General features: G+C 42.3%; 2 protein-coding genes across 9 annotated transcripts in view; one reads left to right on the top strand and one right to left on the bottom strand.

The window, feature by feature from the left end:
- The window catches only part of SLC25A13 (solute carrier family 25 member 13), a 153,612-nt gene extending 133,027 nt beyond the window's left edge, over positions 1-20,585 (bottom strand). For 2 of the 6 annotated variants that reach the window (XR_015734049.1, XM_034402106.3), the window contains exons 1-2: positions 20,280-20,344; positions 12,553-12,567 (exon numbers count right to left, since the gene is read on the bottom strand). Coding sequence is in view for 2 of the 6 variants with exons in the window: in XM_034402106.3 (XP_034257997.3) it covers positions 12,553-12,567; positions 20,280-20,291 (27 nt within the window). In the remaining 4 variants the exon portion in view is untranslated. Of the gene's footprint in view, positions 1-11,041; positions 11,119-12,367; positions 12,468-12,552; positions 12,568-20,279 lie in introns of those variants that run through there. The other 4 variants (XM_034402107.3, XM_087892760.1, XM_034402109.3 and 1 more) reach the window with 4 other exon arrangements.
- The window catches only part of LOC148114346 (uncharacterized), a 61,600-nt gene continuing 54,115 nt past the window's right edge, over positions 18,012-25,496 (top strand). The window contains exons 1-4 of one of the 3 annotated variants that reach the window (XR_015734050.1): positions 20,542-20,619; positions 20,961-21,146; positions 21,514-21,687; positions 23,724-23,858. Coding sequence is in view for 1 of the 3 variants with exons in the window: in XM_087892763.1 (XP_087748889.1) it covers positions 21,582-21,687; positions 23,724-23,858 (241 nt within the window). In the remaining 2 variants the exon portion in view is untranslated. Of the gene's footprint in view, positions 20,235-20,541; positions 20,620-20,960; positions 21,147-21,513; positions 21,688-23,723; positions 23,859-25,496 lie in introns of those variants that run through there. The other 2 variants (XM_087892763.1, XR_015734051.1) reach the window with 2 other exon arrangements.

The following is a 25,496-nucleotide window of genomic DNA, read 5'->3' as shown; positions in this document are numbered from 1 at the left end:
AAATATAAATTGTAGAATAAAAATATAAATTATTAATAGCAATATGCCTGAGAATGCTCAATGAAATTATTGATTGTTCTAAGGCAGTGATGGCAGTGAGACTCCTAGAGAGGCTCTTGAGGCTGGGGACAGCAAAAAAGGCCACTTCCTGTCCAACCAGAAGTTGGGAAATGGGCCGTTTCTGGTCTCCAGAGGGCCTCTGAGGGGGTGGGGAAGGCTGTTTTCATCCTCCCCAGACTCATAGAGAGTATCTGGATCCAGGTGAGAAAGAAAAACGGCCTTCCCCACCTCCCCCAGGCCCACCGGAGGCAGGAAACAGCCTGTTTCCCTATTTCTGGTGGGCCCAGAAGGCCCAAAAATCAGCTGAGCTCACGTGCCCACTGATACGGCTACGTGTGCCACCTGTGGCATGCATGCCATAGGTTTGCCATCACAGTTCTAAGGGAAAAATATCAGGGCTAAATAAAACTTAATAATTACAAATACATACAGTAACCCTGCTCCCAGTAATGGCTACTAGAACATCCAGTTATTTTCAGGTTTTATTTCATTTTAAAAAAACATAGAAAAATATAATTAATATCAACAAGAGACTAATCCACAATCACTAAAAGTCACCTCTCTAATTGACACCCACTGGCAGGCTGCATTATTTAAAAAGTAAAGTGATAGACAGGCTGACTTAATGTCGATGTTCTGAGAAGCTATTCACCATTTGAAGAGTCAAGTTATATTTGTTCTAGTAGAAATCAGCCATGTTATCAAATATCTCTAAGCAGAAATTTTTCAAAGATGATAAATCAGGTTAAGATTTAAAGCAAAAGTGCTCAAGCACTTTTATAATACTTCTTTCTCTTTTTTAATCTTTTCCAAAGGCATCGTTTTATATATCTATTATACTTTCAAATGCTTTTTATCTGTTATTGTAAAAACAAAAAAGCCTGTGGCCTAATTATTATGAGTAATTGTACTTCACTGCAGTGGTGAAATCCAAATTTTTTTACTACGGGTTCTGTAGGCATGACTTGGTGGGCATGGTATGGCTTGGTGGGCATGGCTTGGTGGGTGTGGCAGGGGAAGGATACTGCAGAATGGACGTTGCTTACCTGAACGTCCCTTCTAGGCGCACTGCTGGAGAATCCAAAAGCGAGGGTTATTCAACAGTTTAGCAGTCAGCCCTGAGTATATGTGTCTTTAAATTTCTTGGACACGCCCCCTTTGCTCGTCAGAGGCTCAGTTTTTGTTCACAAAGAAACAGTTCAAGGAGACGTGTGTAGTTCCAGATTCAGCAGCCTTACCGGGCGGGTTGGATTCTCCAGCAGCGCGCCTAGAAGAAACATTCAGGTAAGCAACATCCGTTCTCCAGCGCGCTGCTTGGAGAATCCAAAAGCGAGGGACATGCCCAAGCAAGTTTTACATAGGGAGGGCAGAAGGCTGCGCATGCGTGACCGGAGCAGAACACACAGCTTGCAGAACTCGCCGACTGAACGAGGCATCAGCCGAGGCGTACGTATCAACTCTATAGTGACGGATGAAAGTATTCAGCGATGTCCAGGTTGCTGCCTTGCAGATGTCAGCGATGTTGGCCTGAGTCGCCCAAGCAGCCGTGGTGGATGCACTTCATGTGGAATGAGGTAGGATCCTGCCGGGAACCGGCTTGTCCTGAAGCAGGTACGCCTTGGAAATGCAGGCTTTCAGCCATTTCCCGATGGTGGACGAGGAGACCTTTTGTCCCATCGTCGCGGGCAGAAAAGAGACAAACAGCACCTCCAACTTACAGAAATGCTGAGTCCTACGAATATACATGCGAAAGGCTCTACGGACATCTAATGTGTGCCACTGGGCCTCTCGCGGATGTCTCGGGTCCGGGCAGAAGTCCGGGAGAACCAATCCCTGCTGACGGTGGTAGAGGGAATTGCCTTTAGGCAGGAACAACGGATCAAGCCAAAGGACCACCCAGTTAGGGTAGAAAGTGCAGAGGTCCTCCCGTACGGATAGGGCGGCCAGCTTGGAAACACAGCGGGTCGAGGTGATCGCGACCAAAAAGGCAGTCTTTAAGGTGAGAAACCGCAGGCTGACGGAGCCTAAGGGCTCGAAGGGGGCTGTGTAAGCATGTGAAAGACCAGGGACAGGTCCCAGGTCGGGTAGCGGTGAACGACCGGAGATCTTAGGTTCGCTGCAGCCCTGAGAAACCTCCGGATCCTCGTGTCATGCGAGAGAGGTAAGTCGTTCCTGGCCGAGAGGACCGTAGACAAGGCTGCCCCTTGTCGATGGAGCGTGTTCAGGGCAAGCCCCTTGTCCAGTCCGTCTTGGAGAAAATCTATCACCTCAGCGACAGATGCGGAGGTAGGGTCCGTATGGGCCTGGGAGCACCAAATGCAGAATGAAGTCCAGGTGGCGTTGTAGATGCGACACGTGGAGGGATGTCGTGACGCCTGGATAGTAGAGATAGCCTTCCCTGAGATGTTGTCCCATCTCAGAAGGATCCTCTCAAACGGCAGGCGATCAACTGCAGCCATTGGGCCTCTGGGTGCAGTATGACCTCCTGGCTGAGAGAAATCCTGTTGTCCGGCATTCATCATGGAGGGGCGACTGACAGATTCAGTGGGTCCGCTTACCAAGCCCTCCGTGGCCAGTGTGGAGCGATAAGCAGGACTTCTGCCTTCTCGCGCAGGATCTTGCGGATGAGTCATGGAATAAGCAGAATCGGGGAAAAGGCGTATAGCAGCCCCGGAGGCAAGGGAATTGCAAGTGCGTCAATCCCCTCCACTTGCGGACAAGGGTGGCGAGCGAAGAACCGAGGGAGCTGGACATTGTCCCGATGGGCGAACAGGTCGATGATGGGGGGCTCGAAGCGGTGGGACAGCTCGCGGAAGATGTCCGGGTAAAGGCACCATTCTGAGTTGTCTATCTGCGTTCTGCTCAACCAGTCCGTGGTGATGTCCGTCGTCCCAGAGATGTGTTGTGCCCGGAGGGAGAGGAGATGGCACTCCGCCCAAGTCAGCAACTGGGATGCCTCATCCATCAGCGGTTTCGAGCAGGTACACTCTTCGCGGTTCACGTGTGCCATTGTTGTCAAGTTGTCCGTCTGGACCAACACGTGGTGACCCTCCACAGATGACTGGAATTGGAGGAGGGCGAGGCGAACCACGCGAAGTTCCAGTCAGTTGATCTCATTCTGGTGATCCGCCGGCGACCAACTGCCCTGAGCAATTTGGGAATGCATGTGAGCGCCCCAGCCGGTCAGGCTGGCATCGGTCGTTATCGTGAGACGATGCAGTTCCAAGAAGGCGCAGCCCTTCGTTAGAGCTGACAAAGTCCACCAGTGAAGAGAACCTCTGTCGGGAGGGATACCCGAGCCGGGAATGCTGGTACGGGAGCATGAACCATTGAAGCTGGTGACCATGAAAACGCGCCCATGAGACAATGGAGATGTGTTGTGCCCAGAGGGAGAGGAAATCATCTTCCCGAGAAGACGAGACAGGAGCAAGAGAGGAACGGACTGGAGCGAGAGAATTTGACGAATCAAGGTCCGGATGTTGCGGCACCGGTCCAGGGACAGGAAGACCAGCCCCTTGCTGGAATCTATAACGGAGCCCAGATGTAAAATCCTGGTAGTGGGGCACAAGTGGCTTTTCGGCAGGTTCAAGGAGAAGCCATGGTGCTGAAAGCAGTGGCAAACTGTGGCCAGATCTCACGCAGCTTGGATCTGTGTGGACGACAAGATGAGCACATCGTCCAAATAACAAAGTACTCTGATTGGCATCTGCCGAAGATGTGCAACTATGGCCGACAGGAGCTTTGTAAAGGTCCTGGGTGTAGATGAAAGTCCGAAAGGTATCGCCCTGTATTGAAAATGCCGATGATTGTAAGAAAAGCGGAGGAAACGACATTGAGAAGGCCGGATCGGGATGTGGAGATAGGCCTCCTTGAGGTCCACTGAGATCATCCAATCTCCCTCCCGGATGCATCCTAAGATAGATTTCAGGGATTGCATTTTGAACTGATGATAGAGGATGTATTTGTTCAGTTCTTTGAGGTCCAGGATCCCCCGGCAGCCTCCAGAGTGTTTTGGAACCAGGAAAAAGATTAAATAAAAACCGGTCCCATGGTGTTCTGTGGGAACCGGCTCTATGGCACAAATATCGATGAGATTTGGGGTTTTAAATCGGCCAAATCTATTTAATTATTTTAATTTTTAATTATTGTTGTGTCCTGTGTTTTTAAATTGGCTGTACACCGCCCTGAGTCCTTTGGGAGAAGGGCGGTATAGAAATAAAATTATTATCATCATCATCATCATCATCATCATCATCATCATCATCATCATCATCTCCACCTCCATCAGTCGACATTTGGTTGGGTTGGACGACACAGGGCACTGGATGAACCTGTTGTGGGGGCAGGATCGAAGCTCCAAGGTCAATCCCAGCTGGATCGTCTTGAGTACCCATGTGTCCGACGTTGTTGATTCCCATTGGGCTGCGAACTGCTGGAGGCGGCTGCCAATGGGAAGGTGATGGACGGCGTCATTTGCCTCTTCGAAAGGCACGGGTCCCCGCACCTCTGACAGGGAGTTTGGGTAGGGTCGAGTGCCTGCCATGATCCCGGAAGGAAGATCTGTCATAGGGACAATCAAATCCATGGGAGTATTGTCTTGTGGAGAAGGACCTGCTGGGTCCAGGTTCAGCTCGAAAGGGCTGCCTCTGGCTGTATGAAGGTATTTTGCGCTCGGTCCACCGGTAGGAGGAGGGCATGACTTTGCGCTTGTCCTTATCTTCCACAAGAATTGGGTCTAACGCCTCCCCGAAGAGATGAGCCCCTTTATATGCAAGCCTCCACCTTGACTTCATGTCCCCTCTCCAGTGCCTCAGCCACAGCAGGCGCCTGGAAGTCACAGACGAGACCAGGGCACGAGACGTGAATTTGGTGGCACTGAGTGAAGCACCAGCAGAATACTCTGCGGCCACAACAATCTTATTAATGTCTTGGTGGACCCTTGTGTCCTCCAGTGGCAAACGCTCTTGGAGTTGGCGCAACAAAATGATGGTCGCCCTGTTGAAAAACGACACCGAGGTCACCACCTTGACCGCCCAGGCCGCCGCATTGTGTGTCTTGCAGACTGTGAGTTACGCCTTCCAGTCCTCTGTCCGAAGACTGTCGGCGATGTCGTGAGACAGGAGCGTGGTGGACGAAGTCAAGTTCGCTACAGGCATATCCACTGCTGGTAATGCCAAGACGTCCTGGAGAGACGGGGCTGAACAATATAACTTGCAGTCAAGACTGGTAGGTGCCGGCAAGGAGGACTCCAGGTTCCAGGAATGTTGCACAACTTCCGTGAAAAGTTGAGGACACGGAATGTAGGTTTGTTCCGTTTTAGGAATGTTAAACAGAGTATCGTGCGGTTGCGACATTGTTGGCAGATCGGAGAGACCCTCCGAGGTGGCCAAATGAGTAGATGACTTTGCCTTGTGCCATAAGGACTTAAATAGAGACAGTCAGAATAGACCAGTAAACGACGGCCTGTCGGGAAGGAGGTTATCATCGTCAGAAAACTCCATGTCCCTTTGGGCCTCCTCATCCTCCAGAGAAGAGTCCTCAGCTTGAGCAGAGTCCAACTGAGACGAGCAGCGGTCTGCCTGATCATCATAGTGAGAGACTTGAGGAGCCAGAGGAGGAGGCGGGGGCAGTGAAGGTGGCGGCGGCGGCGGAGGAGGTGGAGGGGGTGCAGCCATTAAAACCGGTCTATACAAATTAGGTTGGTGTGCGCTAGCAGCCAAAGTCCTGGATATAGTTTGAGAAATGAGATTCTCTGTCACATGCTAACATGACATGTGAAGGACCCCCCAGGAGGAGCCCCGCAGCTGTGGGTGTGTAAGTAGCCTCCAGAGGAGGGCACTGAGCAGGTGGCTGTGTACGAGACAAATCCACTGGAACTGCTATGCCGTGCAAGAGGGCAGCGGGAGAATTCACCACTGCGGGCATTGGAGAAGAACCGGTCACAAGAGTGTGACCTTGCCACCCAGAAGACATGATCCCTGAAGGGGGGGCAGAAACCCCTACAGGGCCGGCAGCTGGAATGATTGCAGGCGAGGCCGTTGACTGAGCCTGTCGCTGAGCCCGATCAAATTGTCGCTTGAGTGCCTTATGATGTCTGCCGGCATCCTTGGCAGCAGCCGATCAGACTGTGCAACTCCTCGTTGAAACAGCTGGAGCTGTGGCAGACTCGTGCTTATCCTGCTTTTTTGGCTTTTTCTTTGCGGGGCCCGGGGAAGCTGGAGCCTCAGAAGGTCCAGGGCTGTGCTCCAAGTCGGAAAAAAGCTCACAGTCATCCATGCTGAGAAGTGCTGAAGACATGAGTAGAAAAAAAAGTAAGCAGGTGCTTGGCACAAATGAGAAAAAATACATGTCCTATGGAATCGATGTTTTCCATATTCCATTATTTTATTTTATTTATTTTATATTATTAGTATTAATATTTTCCCTTTTTTTAATTATGTCATTAATTTATTCTTATTTCCAGAAGGTTGCTTGGGGGTAGCGGCTCCCCCCCCTTCTTTCCTTGCACAGTCTGTCTCAAACCTGTGCCAGAAGGAAAAAAACACCAGCTAGGCAAGCAGCAATCATATATAAAGGTGGGCTGCATTGATTACTCCAATATAGGAAATACCAGAAGGACTGTAACTTGCAGACAGCCTTCCAACAGCTGAGGGCGTCAGAGTGGCTGCTTAATCATTGCCACCGACTACTGGCCCTTAACACATCCTGTATTCCCTTTCAGCTATCTCTTAAGTGCTGGTGATTAATTACAGAAGCCCCAGCTGCAATTGCAGACCTGTAAGGGCAAGAAAAGGTGCAGGGAAGCTCTCTGCGCAGCTGCGGTGCTGTTGTCGGGCAGAACTGCAATAGGAATGCAGTCTGTGCTTGTTCAGCCTTTTCCCGGGCAAAAACCAATCAGGAAGCTTACTGCGCCTGTGCAAGCTGTTGCCGGGCAGAAAATGGTCAAAAAGAGCGGAAAGCATGCTCCGACATAATGGCAGCCTCTGAAACCCTAGCGCTGGCGCGAAAAACGTGGAGATCGGATGTAGGGACGATCCGACCCATCCACACAGTGACAGGCATACAGCTACTCAGAAGTAGCCCTCGCGCCAGGAAAACAAGTGAGTAGGAAGTGTGCCACTGAGAGCAGGGCAGGGACTCTAAAGCGGCAAAAAGAGCTCCAAAGGGATACGAGTATGCCGCTGAGAGCAGGGCAGGGACTCAATAGCCGCCCCAACAATCATGACGGGAAAATTAAATTAGAAGAAGGTTCCCTGGCAAGGCAGGGCTTCTTATCTATTTGTAAATATATATGGCCAGACAGGGTGTAGGCCAGAAGACTCACCCAGCAGTCGCCAAAGAGAAGCAATATAAAGGGAAAACTCCCTTTATTTCCAAACCAATTCGAAAGTGCCAAATCGAAATCCAGATCAAAGTCAAGTCCAATCCAAGGTCAGAATAGAAGAATCAAAAAGCGAAGAATTTATTCAAGGTCTAGACACCAGAGATGAGTAAAACGAGTCTGATTAGTTGACTGAGTGAATAAAAACTGAACCTCTGACGAGCAAAGGGGGCCTGTCCAAGAAATTTAAAGACACATACACTCAGGGCTGACTGCTAGACTGTTGAATAACCCTCGCTTTTGGATTCTCCAAGCAGCGCGCTGGAAAATCCCCATTCCCTCCCCACTCCAGTGGAAGGATACTGCAAAATCCCCATTCCCTCTCCACTTCTGGGGGAAGGATATTGCAAAATCTCCATTCCCATCCCACTCTGGGACCAGCCACAGGTGGTATTTGCCGGTTCTCCAAACTACTCAACCTACCGGTTCTCCAGAACCTGCTAGATTTTACCCCTGCTTCACTGCCACTTAAGAATGCCAAGACAACATTTCTGATACAACTTATTGCTGTATATTTCTAAGGTACTCTAAAATTGTGAAATTATTTTAAAATACAAAAAAGTTAGTAAACAGCTTACTTTTTATTATTTTAGCAGTTTCCATTTTTTCAATTCTATAATAAACTAATTCTACAAATTTCTCACTGGATGGAAAGATTAAATACTTTTCTACCCTTGTATATTGCATATAAAGTATATACAATCCAACACCTGGCATACTCAGTGGAAACTGTCCTACTGATTTCAAGCACTCAAAGAACATAAGCTGCTTTATACCATCTCAAAGTATAGCTTGATCAACATATTATAAGAATTGTTTCCTTATCCACTGTTTACTGAATAAGCCAACATTGGCTAAGGTCAAACAGCTAAGTCATAAATAATGACATAAACCACAATTGTTGAGTTTATATAATATGCTAAGCAACAACAAGTTACATTAGATTTTAGCATAATGTGTGAATTCAACGCATTAGTTCAAAATTGTATCTAAATTAACTGAAAGCACTTTCTCATCTTGTATGATTTGGCGCAGAGACTCATCCAGGAAAAAAAAATACCATCTACCACTGACCTCTACAGTGGTATTTACTGCCAAGTAAGGATGCTGAACTATAGTTCAGTATTCTTACTTGAAAATAAACATCATTGTATTTCACTATTGTGATAAATAACTAGGATGAGCAAAAATAATTCAGCCTATACTTCAAAGAAGTCTAACTGTTCTCTCCCCTTGCCTGCTGTCGACCTAGGGTTGCAAGTAAGATGCCCCATAAATTATCAACACTCACTTACATCAGCTTTATTTAAGTCTATAATTCCTAGCTTTTTAAGCCTGAAAAACTAAAGGTCATGTAGCTAAAAAAGATGAAAAATACCACATAACAACTCTAGAGGATGTTGTGCCAGATGATTGCTGTCCATTAATGTCAATCAAGCTGAGAATATTTTCGCACAGACCTGCAAATCTGTGATAGTCGAGAACACATGGAGTGGGTAGAATATTGGCAAAAAAAAGTGGGTGGAAATGTCTGTGTGTTTTATAGAGCAAATATTACGGCAGGGGGATGGGGATTGGTGCGGCAGTGGCATTTGGCACTGCCTGTAGCCCTTTGCAGCAGCCAGGGAACGCTGGAGCCTTTGCTGCAGAGCAACTGATTGGCAGTTGGATCTGCGTCCTGGAATACCGCTGATCAGCTGTTCTAGGTGGTGGAGATTGCCCCTGCCTATTGCCGCTGCCATTTGCCACCAATCACTGCCACCTGCCACCAATTGCTGCTGCTGAATGGGGCAGCAGCGATAGGGGTGGCAACGATAGGGGGTTGCAGCAATCAGCGCTGATCAGCGGCAGCAATCAGCGGTGATAGGCAGTGGTGGCGATCCCCACTACCTAGAACAGCTGATCGGTGGTATTCTAGGAGGCCAAGCTAACTGCCAATCAGCTGCTCAGCAGTGAAGGCTCCAGTGTTCCTCAGCAGTGGCAGCAGCTCAGCTCAGTTGACCAGAGGTGGACGCAACGGAGCCAAACCCTGACAAGCCACATGCTGGGGTTGCAATAATGTGCTGAAGCTGACCAGGCTGTTTGCTGTTTGCTGCAAGAACACTAGCCAGATGAATACTGGATGGATGCTGGGAAGCAGAGGCAGATTTTTTTTTCTTGTTTTCCTCCTCTAAAGCTAATGTGTGCCTTATGGTCTGGTGTGTTTTATAGTGCAAAATATACGGTAAATAAGAGAAGTAAACTGGGATAGAAAAATGGCACTCTTCTTCATCCATCATTTAAGGATTTGTGATGCATTAAATAAATATCGTATTCCCAAACTGAGGAGGCTTACAGTCTGCAGAATATGAATTGATTCCACTTCAGTGCCTATATTCAACTGATCCATTTGTCTGTTTTGACTTCCAGTCCTTAATTTGATTCCTAAAATGAAATCCCATTCAATTTAAACACTAGAGTAAAACATATACTCTAGTAACAGATTTCCCATTGCGGTAGTAACTAGTAACAGATTTCTTACTAGAATCTTAAAGTATGTCCTTTATTTTCTACAGCTGTTGAAATAGGTCTTTCATTGCCTGTACTTTATTGCTATGTTTATTGTTTAGGAACTATTACATTTGTGTAGAACGTTCATAGGATGCGAAGGAAGGAAATAATTCAATTATGCAGGCCACCCTTAATTTCAAATGTTGACTAAAAGCTCTCAGATCTCTGAGGTCCAACAGTTATTAGAAGGTAGAAAACATTTTACATTTAGAAATGATACAAATAAAAAATGTTATTGGCAGCTTTCCTACATTAAATTTATAAAATAAAGATTTTTGTTTTAAAATTTTTTCATCTTTACTCTTTCTGTAGGGATTGTCAACTTTGTTAGTTCCACAAGCAGGGTGGATTTGATTTAAATCGAGTTGATTTAAATCACAATTTAAATCATGATTTAAAACATAGTAAAAAGGCTTGATTTAAATCAACTCAATTTAAATCATAATTTTTAAAGAGCAACTGTCATCTCTGCTACTCCTTTGACCTACTGTTGACTCACCAATAGTCCCAGTGTTGCAGAATATACAGCCTCATGCTACATAACTAAGTTCCATTTCATGCTGAATAAACTAAATTATTTATGTATCTTAAATAGAAAACTATCTTAAGATAGATTTTTACCCCAAAAGTTTTTTATTAAAATAAATCCGATTTAAATCAAAAAAATCCAATTTAAATCAAAAAAATCTGATTTTTTTAAAAAAATCATTGATTTTTATCCACCCTGTCCACAAGACAGAATGTGGAAGAAAAGAAACAGATATTTCTGAAACAGTTAGGACAAACAATAATGCTTCACAATCTAATGATAGCAAGTAATCCTATACTACAATTTAGAATACCAAGTAATACCCCCATTTATTGAATTTGGCTCCTTCCCAAAAAAAAGGTTTTAAAGAAATATTGGTTTTTCTCAACTAGTACCGATTATAGCAGAGTAAGAGAAAATTGTAGGAGACAGCATATAAAGAATGAACAGCACAGCAAACAAGACAAAAATGACAGAATGGTGTGTGTACAATAAAAGTGTTTAGCTGAAAGTTCACTTACCAAGAGGTAATTTTGATATATTATTTCTTATATTCTTTGGCCTGAACCAACTGCAACTTGGCACATGCCATCTCCATGGAAATTGAGAATCTTTCCCTGACAGACTCAGTAGCCCCTCAGATTCCAGAATTGTCTCACACAGGACTTCAATACACATAAATCATAATAACGTAGTAATAAAATAAATAAAATTGGCAGTTAATTAAATTATAAACAACTGCTACAAGCATTATTTTAAAATAAAGAAGTAATTCTAAGGTCAGTCAAGAAATATACAAGTGGTCCTCGACTTAGGATCACAATCGAGCCCAAAATTTCTGCTGCTCAGTAAGACATTAAAGTGAATTTTGCTCCATTTTACAACCTTTCTTGTTACAGTTGTTAAGTGAATTACTGCAGTTGTTAAGTTAGTAATATAGTTGTTAAGTGAATCTGTCTTTCTCATTGACACTGCTTGTCAGAAGGTAACAAAAGGTGATCAAGTTACCCCAGGACATTGTAGCCATCATAAATATGAATTGGTTGCCAAGTATCTGAATTTCGATCAGGTCACATGGGGAAGTTGCAACGGTTGTAAAATGTAAAAAATGGTCAAGTCACTTTTTTCAGTAATGTTGTAACTGCGAACAGTCACTAAACAAATGGTTTTAAGTCGAGGACTACCTGCAATTTTATAGACCAAAGGCTGTTCCCATCCACAAAAGAACAATATTGAAAGTATCATGCAGGTTTCACTAATCTAGGAATTTTCAATAGCAATATCTAATTTACACAGTAATTGTTTATTAGTGGTTTGTACAATAAACTGCAATTTTTTTGTTTGTAGAACATGGTAGGCCATTAATCTTGATTTACAAACCACAGTGGCTAAACCTTTTCACCATGGGAAGCCAAACCTCCCCAAAAAACAAAATGCAATCACATTATAGCATGAAGCGTGTGAACCCACACTAATTTGTATATTACGAACAATTCTGGAAAACTGTGCAGTATAAATACAGCATTGGAAAGATCTATAGCATTAGTAATAGCCAAAATACTTCACATTCAAAGAACATTGTTTCAGGAACAAAACACAATTTTGAATTTAAATGAGCTGTTCTGACTTTCCCAGAAGTATTCTGGCATTGTTTAGACCATTTTGCAAGTACAGTGAGCATAAAACAGCCCCATTTTGTTCCCAAAGAAGCTCCTTAAAATCAAAAAATTGTTGTCTGTTTGGAACTTTAAACACCTCAAACAGCATTCGACTCCCTGGATATCTAAAAATTTTGACATGCCCAGTTTTGAAAGACACGTTTATAAATAGTGATAGTGTTAAAGTACCTATTCACTTTCGAAGAGTTTGGACATTGCGATGAAGATGCTTAGCAATTTGAGATGTATATGAAGAAAAATACACTAAAGTGAAAAAGAGTAAACAAAAATAAATGAACAAATTAAATTTTAAAAAGTAGGCATGCAGGATTCCGATGGAGGCAGAAGCCTTAGAAAACATGTCACTGACTCACCAATCCATTGTTTGGCTGAAGCAAGGAGGAAAAAAGCCAAATATTATTAGAATATATTACAGGAAAATGTTTACAGAAACCGGATAGTAGCCCTTAAATTTACTTGAGCTCTAGTCTAAAAAATACTAGCTTGTGGGGTCAAATTCTCATTATATTACAATCTAATTCTGCAATTTCTATGTAAACTTTCAAATTTACAAATATTAATTCATTGCTGACATTTCCGCAAAAAAAATATTCTTGCTTTTCTATATTTAAGATCCGAAGAAACTGTGCAAATCTCTATAGAAATCTCATCACTTTTATAAAACTTCCATAAAAATATTTGGTTCTCCAAAGCAACTTCAAAACACAATCTGATTTGTATTGAAGAGAGCTTCAGCATCCAAAGAATGTTTATTCAGAGGTATATATTATAGCTGTGATTTTGGGTCTCTGCCAAGCATGTGGGAGACGCGCGCACATACCCATGCTGCCCCTCCCCTTCCAGGAGTCTCCACGCGGCCCGTTTTGGATGCCAGGTAAGTACAGGGTTGTGTGGAGGCTCTGGGAGGACGAAAAACAGGCCTACCAGAAGTCGGGAAGCAGGTCATTTCCGGCCTCCGAAGGGCCGGGGGAGGCTGTTTTCACCCTCCTGGAGGCTCCAGGAAACCCTCCGAACCCTCTGTTTCCGGCTTCCAGAGGGCCATTAGAAAGGAAAGGAAAGCTTCCGGAGCCTAGGGAGGGCGAAAAATGGGCCTAATGGAAGTCTGGAAACAGGCCGTTTCTGGCCTTCAGAGGCTTCAGGGAGATCTGCTAGGCCCAAAATAGAGCGCGGAGGTCATGCATGCATGCGCGGGGGGGTGAGGCATGTGGGGGGCATTGCATTATGGGTGTGGGCATGCACACAAGTGACCCCAGTGCGACCCCTACTTTTGGCACACAATGGCAAAAAGATTTGCAATCACTGTATCATAGGTTTAGTTGGTAGGGGACAATAATTAAATTTAAGTTAAATTAAAGGAACAGTATTTAAGCCTGCATTTTGGAAACTATTATTCATAAAGTTTCATGGGTCCAAGCAAAAATTTCAGTTTATCCTGTAACTTTATAAACCTTTATTTGCACAACACACTAAATCATAAACCAATCAAGCAAATATCAGCTAAATATTCTATGCAAGTCAAATGTATATTTAATTTAAAGTGTACTGAATGTACTGAAAATTAATATATTTGTAAGTTACATTTTTACAAAATAACTCAACACAGTGATATAACTATAGTAATACCTTTCCACCTAGTACCTTTTCCATAATAACCAAACTGCCAGGTGAACTGGGTGGAGAAGGGCTGAGAGACTCAAATTGACCCAGCTGCCTTTCAAGTTTAAGATGGGATTACTACTCATAATCTCCTGGTTTCTAACCTGGTGCCTAAAACCATTAGCTCAAACTGTTAACTATATACATACCGTAGGCAAACAGAGACTGTATTTGATATATCAAAGTATTAATCAAGAAGATTTGGATATTTTTTTAGAAAAATGGTTTAAGATTCAGATACAAGTATAGAAGGGAATTTTTTTGGTAGTTGAGAGGTATATTTAAAAATATAATGGAGTTCATGGGCTATAGCAGATCGTGTTTCAAGGGAGAACATGATGAAATTGGAGCCATGGAAAGGACTAATATTTATTTCGGCTAAGAGGAAGATTTAAGGAAATACTTGCTTTTAAATTATGACAAATCTGTTACATTATATACTAAAAGTTTCTCATTCTTCTGCCTCAGAAAAGGTGGGAAAGCACATGGCCGACTGTTATCAACACTATTCAAGGTGCCACCAAAAGAGAGGTGGGAAACTCAGAGATAACATGGTCTTTCGTTCACGGGTGTCAAATTCACGGCGTCACATTGCCGTGACGTGATATTTTTTTCCTTCGCGGAGCTGGGGTGGGCGTGGCCTACACGTGATGCATCTGGCCCACAGGCTGTCAGTTTGACATCCCTCCTCTAAGATATTGTATGATGCCTGGCTAATGATCTCAAAACAATTTGACAGTATAAATAAAAGCAGTTTCATTATCTATAATTAAAACAAAAGTTTTAGATAATAAAATGATTTGTTTCAATAAATTGCACTTTAAACCAATTCTTAATACCACGCAGGACAATATAGTGTCTTCAAAACATTCAGACTCTAATCACTGCTAGAAATTTGTAAGTGTATCAGCAGCCTAGAATAAAAGCCCAACAGAGATAAAAAATTATCATCAGATCAACCAAAAAGCATTTCATTAAATTCATGGATTTTTACACCCCTCCAACAAATGTTATTGAGTTTGAGAATGGATATGTTAAATTTGTAGGGAGTAAATGAACAAAGGACACCAATCTTTTATGACCTCTTTGCAATTTACAACAAAATCTTACATATTTTAAGAAGGTCCAATATGTGCAGTGAAAACAAATATTTTTTAAATTATAGCTTTGGTTAATATTAATGTTGGAGTAGTGTCACCATCTCAAAACCTCTTTCATGTAGGAATTAATATGACACTTTATGTAAGTAAATCATTATCAGTGTGACAATATCGTACATATAGCTTATTATATACTTTGGACACTTACTAGGAAACTGTGATTATTCATTGTTTCTTTTCACACGTCCATCCAATTTTCCTGCAAACAAAAACTGATCCTGCTATATCTGAGGCAACATGGAAATTATCTCTGTGGTACTGTGTGCATGATAGACCATTCATATAAGCATGGCTTCACTTGATAACTTGCATGTATGAATACATTTGTTCAGTATTTTCTGTTTGGCTGGCTAGCTGCAATGAGAACTTCCTTACTAGAAAAGATGATGATCCCATATTCATAATGTCAGTTTCTTACTCTTTCACCAACATAGTTCTGAAATTTCACTTTGACCAGCCAGATGCCTTCTGTTCTGCCAGATCATTGCAAAAATACCACTTTATTTATTTATTTGTTTGTTTGTTTGTTTGTTTGTTTATTGGTTCAATTTATATGCCGCCCTTCTTCGGAGACTCAGGGCGGCTTAAATGCGTTAAGCAATAGCCTTCATACTTTTGTATATACCTGCTTAGTAGTAGTAGTAGTAATAGTAGTAATAATAACAATAATAATAATAATTTTATTTATATACCGCCCATTCTCCCGAAGGACTCAGGGCGGTGTACAGCCAGAATTAAAATACAAATATACAAATATACAATATCTAGTTAAAATTAATTAAAATCATTAAATAGTTTGGCCGAATTTTAAAACCCAAAATTAAAACCCAATTTAAAATCATTCAATTTGACAGCCCCACCTGTCGGAACAGTAGGGTCTTGAGGGCACAGCGAAAAACCCGGAGTTCAGAGATGTTACTAATATCTGGGGGCAATTCATTCTAGAGGGCAGGAGCTCCCACAGAGAAGACACTCCTCCTGGGTGTCGCCAACCGATATAACTTGGCTGACGGCACCCTGAGGAGTCCCTCTCTGTGGGAGCGAACTGGTCGGTGGGAGGCTGTTGGTGGCAGAAGGCGGTCCCATAGATATCCTGGTCCTATGTCATGGAGCGCTTTAAAAGTGGTAACCAACACCTTGAATTGCACTCGGAAGACCACTGGAAGCCAGTGCAGCTCGCACAGGAGAGGTGTTACATGGGCACAACGACGTGTGCCCATAACCACCCGCGCGGCTGCATTCTGGACCAGTTGGAGCCTCCGAGTGCTCTTTAAGGGAGCTCCATGTAGAGACCATTACAATAGTCCAGAGGGGAGGTGATGAGGGCGTGATGGACCGTGCGCAAGGCATCCCAGTCCAGAAAGGGGCGCAACTGGCAGATCAGGCGAACCTGATAAAAAGCCCCCCTGGCTACGGCCGTCAAATGCTCTTCCAAAGACAGCCGTGAGTCCAGGACACCCAGATTCCGAGCCCTCTCTGTGGGGGCTGCAGAGATTCACCCCCAATAGTCAGCGATGGCACCAGCCGGGAGCCACAGCCACTCAGTCTTGGAAGAGTTGAGCTTGAGCCTATTTTTCCCCATCCAGACCCACATGGCCTCCAGGCAGCGGGACATCACATCAAGGGCATCATTGGGGTGGTTTGGGGTAGAGATGTACAGCTGGGTGTCATCAGCGTACTGATGGACTCTCACCCCAAAACCACGGATGATCTCACCCAGCGGCTTCACATAAATGTTGAACAGAAGGGGCGAGAGGACCGACCCCTGCGGCACTCCCCAAGCGAGGCTCCTCGAGGTCGACCTCTGTCCACCTGCCAACACAAACTGCGAGCGGTCAGAGAGGTAGGAGGAGAACCATCGTTAACACTGTGCCTCCAATTCCTAACCCCCTCAATCGCTGCAGCATGATACCATGGTTGATGGTATCAAAAGCCGCTGAGAGATCTAATAGGACCAGGACAGAGGAGCAACCCCCTGTCCCGAGCCCTCCAGAGATCATCCACCAACGCGACCAATGCCATTTCTGTGCTGTTCCCCTGCCTGAAGCCCAACTCGTACGGGTCCAGATAGACAGCTTCCTCCAGGTACTGGGGTAGCTGTCGTGCCACCACACTCTCGACAACCTTCGCCACAAAATGAAGGTTGGAGACCGGACGGTAATTTGCTAATAGAGCCGGGTCCAGGGATGGCTTCTTGAGGAGGGGCCTCACCACCGCCTCTTTCAAGATGGCGGGAAAGGCACCCTCACTCAAAGAAGCATTTATAATCCCCTGGAGCCAGCCTCATGTAACCTCCCGGGAGGCCAGTAGGGCTTTCGGCCGCCCCTATGCGGTGTTCTTTTTTATACAAAGTCAGCTTATTGCCCCCACAATCCGGGTCCTCATTTTACCTACCTTGAAAGGATGGAAGGCTGAGTCAACCTTGAGCCTGGTGAGATTTGAACTTGCAATAATTGCAGGCAGCTGGTGCTATTTAACAGCACTTTAGTCTGCTGCATCACCAAGGCTCTTATATTATGCATATGTCTTTATAAGGATCAATTAGTAGAATCCATGAACCATATGATTCTTTATTGCTCCACAAAGGACAACTTTTATCATCAGGGGTTTATCATCTACCCTAAAAAAGAAAAGCAACTCTGTGTCCAAAAGCTGTTCTATTTATTGGTTTTCCTATTCAACCGTTATTCGGATATATCCTACCAGATTGCTCAATTTTGTGACTCTTTAAGTACCATCCATCTGGCCTTCAATTTCAAAAATGGTACTAAAGTTTTTTAAACATACACACACACACCCCACACATAAAAAAATATATGGATAAAAGACAGATACAAATAAACTCAGAAGCACACATTCTCTCTCCTTCTCCTTCTCTCTATCTAAACACATAGTCCTTGTTTAGTGACCACAATTGGGACTAGCAATTTAAGCAAAGCAGTAGCTAAATGAAAATCATGTGACTGAGACTGCTTATAATTTTATTTCAATTTTCTTTTGCTTTTTGTTATTTCTTTGAGCTGAACTGAGATTTCTTTTTGAGGATATCTTGGTATGGAATAAATAACCAGGTGAAAATAAGAGCAGAGAGTTGTTGCAAATATCATAAATGTGAGAACTCATCATTAAGTTGATTTTTAGCACCATTGTAACTTTGAAAAAATGCAGTTGCTAAATAAGGACAACCTGTGTGCTTGTTTATCTTATGTAATTTGTTTTCATTTGGATGTGACTTTTGATTTTATAATCATAATGAAGGTTTTATTGTTTATGTTTTACCATTTTTCTTTTTTCTTTTCCCTTTAAATTAAATATCAATTAGAGCAATAACATAAAATACACTGATCAAGTATGATTCAATTATTAAACCACAAGTCACTAGTTTAAATATCACTGTTGTGCAAACTACTATGACTAGTGTCATTTAGTATACTGTCCAAAGTACTAAACCAAAATCAACAAAGATATTGGCTTGATTCAAATGACATGCTTATTCTATGATTAATTGGTTTATTCCAGGGGTGTCAAACTCATGTCTTCATGGTGGCGTCACATGTCATATCGAGACTTTTTTCCCCCTTCGTTAAACTGGGCATGACCAGTGCATGATATATCCGGCCCGGGGCCGCTAGATGACAACCCTGGTTTACTCAATCAGTCAAACGTTTTGGATTCATATCATAAAATGAACCATAAATTAATCACAAAGTATGGTATATGCAAAATACTATAATATGCAGCTTACTACTTTGTTGTTCAATCAATTGATTGGAATCAGCCATCATGGCTTTAATGTGATACATGAACCAACCCTCCATTCATTGCTTCAGTCAAATGGTATTTAATGGGAGAAAGAAAAAGGAGCATACAAGAGAATAAGGCATTTTAATGCCTGAGATTTATAAATGTACTTGTTAATAAATAATCGTTACACTTTTAATATAATTCCTGCTCTTGGCTAACAACCAGCTTTTGCTCTATATTTGAATTGGGGAACAGTCAAAGTAAGTCTAGTGACTTTTATCATTGTTGAAACCAAAGTCTTACATAAATATGACCTTTGTCATTCTCAGCTCTTTGAACTGTACAGGTGTTATATTCGGAACAGAAAGTTATTCCAAAAAGATACTATTCCAACAGAGAAAGAAAATTCTTATGCTTTGCAAGATAGCCTCCATAAAAATACAGGATCTGAATTTATATCTCTAATAGGAATTCTGTTTTCCACATCAAGAGTTTGCAAGTTGAAGAGATCGCAGACAGAAATGGCACTCCCAAGCCATTTTATTATTTATTTCAGAGGAAATAAATCCAGCACTATCTCATGACCACTGGATTCTGTGGTCATGAGATAGTGCTGGATTATAAATGCCATTATTTCTTACCATTGGCTATTTTGGCTTCAGCTAATGGAAAGTGGAGTCCAACAACATTCACAGCCTCTCAACCCATTTTTAAAGACAGAAATCCTGGGCAGATCTATCATGAAATAAATCCATTAATAAATGTGACTAAGCCCAAATTCATATTTGCAAGAACCAGAATGGATCTTAATATTCAGGCAGAAGACTTACTGTGAAGGATAGGCCTTAACCCACAGCTGTTTTCTAGAAAGGAACCAAGAACCCAGAGGATAATCTGAATGTACGCAAAATACTTTTCTTTCTGTACTGCAAACTCTTTAGAATGTTCAGTAAAACAAGGGGGTGTAAGAGAGAGAAAAAAGCAGGTTGATCTACTAATGGCCATAGATCCTAATAAAACAATCAGACCTCCATCTTCAAAAGGTACTAATCTGAAAAGGAATTATCAGATTCTGGGAGAAACTTGTTAAACTCTGGCTAAGCTTTGTGGACACTGGACTACATAAACTAATTGGATTAAATGGATAATTAGCAAGATCTAGCAGAGCATTTGAGCAAGATCATTATGCAACTCTCCCGTCTCCGTTCCTCTCAACAGGCAGAGAGCTTGTTCCCATCCACTGCCTCAGCCATCAGGTTAAAGCCAGAAGACTGAAGCTAATCCTCTTCCTCTCCTTTCCCTATTCGGATCCGGAAGCAGCGCGGCTGGGGCTCCGCTACCCACAGCGGCCCAAGCGACCCAAGGACAGGCCCTAGGTCACAGAGCATGCTGCCCATTTCGGCTGCCCCGCTAGCCAAGGCCTGCCTGCAGAAAGCTTGGATTAGAAGCCATTCGCGCAAGGGAGCAATGTAACAGTAAGTGTTCGCGCTGCTCTCCGCGCTCCAGACTCTGGGACTTACCTTGGCAGCCATGCTTTTACCTTGTGCAGCCGGCCCCTTTCCCCGGCACAGCGAACGAAGGCAGTAGTAAGCGGCGCCGGGACTGACGCGCCAACCAGCCGAGAGGAAGGGCCGCTTCTGCACGCCCATTGGCTGAAGCCAGCCTCCAAGAGCAGCTGGAACGCGCGTGATCCGCCGGTGTCCTCAGGCCTGGCGGAGGCTGACGCGAAAGTGGTTAAGCAAATAAATCCATGGCTGGAATTGGCCCCGAGTGGGCTTCGTGCCGAGCGATTTTGTGAATGCAGTTTGGTCTGCTGTTGCAGCCTTGGAGTGGAAGCGCTGTCTTTCCTGCCCTGTTTTCGTGAGTTTGGGACGGATCAATTAAATAAAGAAATCTACAATCTACAAACACTGCTGTCCTTGCCGGCTTGACATGAAACTCAGTGCCCAAGAACAAAATTTTTGTCAAATGTTTACATATCACTTCTAAAGTGTTGTACCTTATGATTCTTGACGAATGTATCTTTTATGTACACCTAGAGCTATGCATCAAAGACAAATTGTGTCCATACTTTGCCAATAAAGAATTCTATTCTATTCTATTCTATTCTATTCTACTCTACTCTACTCTACTCTACTCTACTCTACTCTAAAGGGTCGCAATTGATTACATTTGCTTGTCATTCATATGTCTTTCTCCAGGATAGACACGTCTCTTATCACAAATGTGTTAAGAAGTAGTATGGCCAGGTTAAGGAAAACAAGTTCGTGATGGCTCACAGACTTAAGTGAACTGTGATTTGGAGGAAAGGGTGCCAGATGTGTAGCCCACAACACTGTTGTGTGAGCTGGTTACCGATGTGTTTCCAGATGCAATTCCAGATGCTGGTGGGTACCTATAAAGCTATCATGGCTTGGGACCATGGTACTTGAGGGATCACTTTTTTTCCAGAATTTCTATCCACCCGATTAGATCAAATAGAATGGGCATGCTGCAGATTCTATCAGTCAAAGAATGCAGCTGATTTTTCTGCAACAGCCCTTGCCTTGTGAAACATTTTCCTTTTGGAAATCAGAATTACCCCATCCCTGTTAACCTTCTGTAAAGCTTTAGAAACCTTGCTATGCTCCTTAGTCTGTGAGTATTACATGTGCCAAAGGTCCTGCCTCTGGGCTATATTGTTAACAGCCCAGACATCTTGCTTTCTGCATACTTCGAAGTATATGTTTTAATATTTTTACTGTTTTAATGCAGGGGTGAAATCCAGCCAGGAGAACCGGTAACAGTGGCTGTGGGAGGCTCCGCCCACCCATGCAGTCATCATGACATTGCTTTTTTGTGACATTTTAAACCTCTGTGCATGCGCAGAAGGCTTTGTGCATGTGCAGATAATGGCGGTGCGCACACATTGGCAAACCGTTAGGGAAGGTAAGTGAATTTCACCCCTGGTTTAATGCTTTTTAATTTTATTGTTTTAAAATGTTTTTAAGATATTAATTGTAATACGTTTTGAATTGTGAGCGCCTAGAATCATTTGCTGAGATTGGCGGCTATAGAAATTGAATGAATGAATGGGATGTCTTCTGCCTTGAATTATTTAAAGGCAGGGAGAGTTAAAATAACATAAAGAAAACATATAAAAACTATAAAATTGTAAACCTTAAAAAGAAAAAAACCTTGCACTAAGTCTATATTCTGATGTGCAGTCTCTTTATCCCATCCTAGGACTTGAGAGGAAAATCCAGGTCTTAAGTGGTTTTTGGAAGGCTAGGAGGACAAAGAGGCCTGCCAAACTTCAGGGAGAAGTTTGAAAATACAGGGGCTGCCACAGAAAAGGCATGCTTCAATGCAGTGAGGCACATTAGCCAATATATTTTAACTCATGTCATAGCTGACGTATTTGCAGAATAAGTCTTATGTGACAAACATAGGGAGGATTTACTGATAGCATTCCAAACTAGAAGCAAACAGTATAAGTACATCCAACATAATAGGCAAAAACAGATTGTGTGAGCTCAATTGTATATGTTGTTATTCCTATTAAAGTGCAAGGATACGATAAACATTATTATTACAACAAAGTAACCTAGTGAGCATTTACGATGCTGGACTTATGACCCCAAGATCCAGGTTCAAGTTCACCTTCAGCCACAAAGGTCCACTGGGTAATTTTGGCCATTTGCTCTCAGACCAACCAATCTCACTGTTGTTGCAGGAAAAATGACACAACGGGATTTATACATGCTGTTTTGGGCTTCTGATTTTCGTTTTCTATAAATGAACAAACCAGTGTTTCTAACAAACTTAACCTGGCCAGCCTACTTCTTAAGAACAGCCTTCTTTGTGGCTTATCAGGTCCTTTGAATCTAGTTTGCCATATAATGTTAGGGCTGAATATGTGTACACCAGATAATGGTGTACACATATGGTTTATTCATTAAACCATAGTTGGCTTAGGGTATTTAAATACAGACCAAATATTTCCTTAAAACAAATTAGATTTACACATCACATGAAACCATAAATTTATTTAGGGTTACAATAATATACAAACCCACCCATTTTTAATTTATCATAATTTTTTTATTAACCATTATTTTATTAACCATTATTTTTATTAACCATTATTTATAGCTTAGTACAATATGTGATCCAGACAACTGTGGTTTACTCAATAAACTAGAGTTAAGGAAATGTGCCTTAGGATAATGTCAGCCGTAGCAATGGTTACTTCCAATGGAATTTAGACAGGCTTTTACACTCAGAGAACTTAATGAGAAATTTTGCATAATTTATATATGCATAATTGCACCCTAAATTTTATTTAAAAGATGACACTAAGCCCTAATGTTTTATTTGTTATAGATAGAGTTAATCTAATGCAGCCTTCTCTAGTCTGATACCCTTCAGATGTTCTGAAAACGTAAATTCTAGATTTTATAGATAAATTGACCAGAAATTCAAAAAAATTATAGCAATATTCCAGGCAAGACAAAGTGGCTATGGATGCAAGGGACCTCAATGTTAACTCTGGATGGTGTTGCATTACCCCACACAGATCCATAGGTGGATCCTCCCAGACTCATGACTCTTTTAAGAGCAGATAGAGGTCCCAGCTAGGAGAACCTTTCTGCAAGGTCATGTTGTTCAACAGTTGCACCGTTACCTGGATCATGAGGCCCTGCGCATGGTCATTCATGCCCTAGTCACCTCTTGGCTGGATTATTGCAATGCACTCTAAATGGGGCTACCCTTGAAGAGTATTTGGAAGCTGCAGCTGCTGCAGAATGCAATAATATGCATAGTTCTGGAAGCTCCTTGAGCTGCATATATAACACTGTACTGTACAAGCTGCATTGGTTACCAGTTTGCTTCTGGATCGAAGTCAAGGTGTTGGTTGTTACCTTTAAAGCCCTACATGGCATGGGTCCATGGTATCTGAGCAGCTGTCTCTTCCCCCATAGGACTAGCCTGCCCCACTCATGCCAGTGGAAGAGGATTGCTACAGATCCTGTTTGATAACAAATTCCAGCAAGTGTATTCAAGGAGAAGAAGCTTTTCCACTGTGGCCCATCCTTTGAAGCACTCTACCACCAGAGGTAAGAATTATTTCCACACTTTTGGCATTGCAGAAGGGCATTAAAACGTGAGTTTGCCAGTTGGCCTATCATCCCTAGGAGGTGGCATACCGCTGGACGTGGGTGAAAGGATAAGAAGACCTTATCCCCATCGTATACTTCTTTTAGTTCTGGTTTTAGTATAGTTTTTATAATCTTAATCTATGTACTTTTAAAGTTTTAATTATTTTTCTTTGTGTTTTATAATTTACAAACCTCCCAGAATCAACTTGTAGGAAAGATGGGCAGTATAAAAATTTAATAAATAAACATATCTAGAATGCTTCTAGTTTGGACACATAGTAGATGTATTTTTTCCTTTGCAGAAGTTTCTTTTAAACAGAAAAAAATAAAGAATTTCTAATATATGTCCTTCTCTGTCTCTCTCATCTCTTTTTTTCTGACCCACATACTGCCTACAGTATATAATGAAAATTAAGTATTTTTCAGTTTAAATTGATAATGTGATAATTATGCATTTCTGTGTAATTAATAAAAGCTCAAAAGATCACATGTATTACTGAAATGTTGAGTGAGAACCCTTTTCAGAAAGTCTGATATATTTGTGAATATATTCTAAACATTGAGATAAATAAATGCATATGCTTACACCCAGGCTGAAACTGAAATTCTCAACTTCTACCTGGAAATTAGATTAATTTCCAAATAGGCATGTATGGGATTCTGATTGTAAACTTATATGTAGATTTCATTTCAAAACATTTGAGTTGTTTCAGATTATCAGTATTAGATAAAGACTTTTCATTTGCTCACTATAATTGCAGTATATTATATCTCCCATATTATATGTTTCTGACTATAGCTCTGCTTTTTTAAAAATACCCCCGTTTCCAATTTTGAACCACATCTGGAAACAGGAAACAGGATAAAAGTCTATAAAGTAGGTATTAATACTAGGTTTGAGACTAGGGTTATATTAATTAGAGTATTGTGTGAATCCAGTCTATTAAGCTTGCAGCAAAATTGGGTTCATGATGATGATTTATTAAATTTGACTGCTGCCTGACTCCCAGCAGTTCCATGCATTTTATACGTTGTTTAAAACATTAAAAACAAGAAAAACAGCAAGAGACAAAGAAAAAAGATAAAACATGGCAGAATGGCAAAACCAGATAGGAAAAAAGAAAATAACCCACATAGTTTAAAAAGGGCTTCCGTCACCCTTGCCAAAGGGTGGCCTGGGCAAAGAACCAAGTCTTCAAAACACCAATGGGTGGGGAGGGTGTTCAAATCTTGGGGGAGTCTCATTCCAGAGAACAGGCACCTCTGCAATTGCTGCTATAAAGAATTAATATCAATCCAAAATAAACATTGAACAAAATGTCACAAAGCTGATAAATATAACCCAAATTTCAGAAATTGTGTAAAAGTAGGGATGTCAGATTTCCAATTATAACGATAGATTTAAATTTATTTATTACTTTTTAATGTAATGGTTTATTTTAAAGAGTTGCTAAATTCTGTCATGCTTTAATCTAGGAGAAAGTAATTAAGAATAGGTGGTATATTTATTGCTTACCCAATCCATATCCTAATTGGCCAGGTTATAGGGGATATAGCTATTGAGCCCCTGTCATGGTCTGACCATTCTCTCCTGAG

The sequence above is a fragment of the Pantherophis guttatus genome, chromosome 4, assembly GCF_059756535.1.
Source record: "Pantherophis guttatus breed Tessera chromosome 4, ASM5975653v1, whole genome shotgun sequence".
Lineage (NCBI taxonomy): Eukaryota > Metazoa > Chordata > Lepidosauria > Squamata > Colubridae > Pantherophis > Pantherophis guttatus.
Note: the sequence above shows the minus strand (reverse complement) of the source record. Positions and strands in the feature narration are given on the sequence as shown.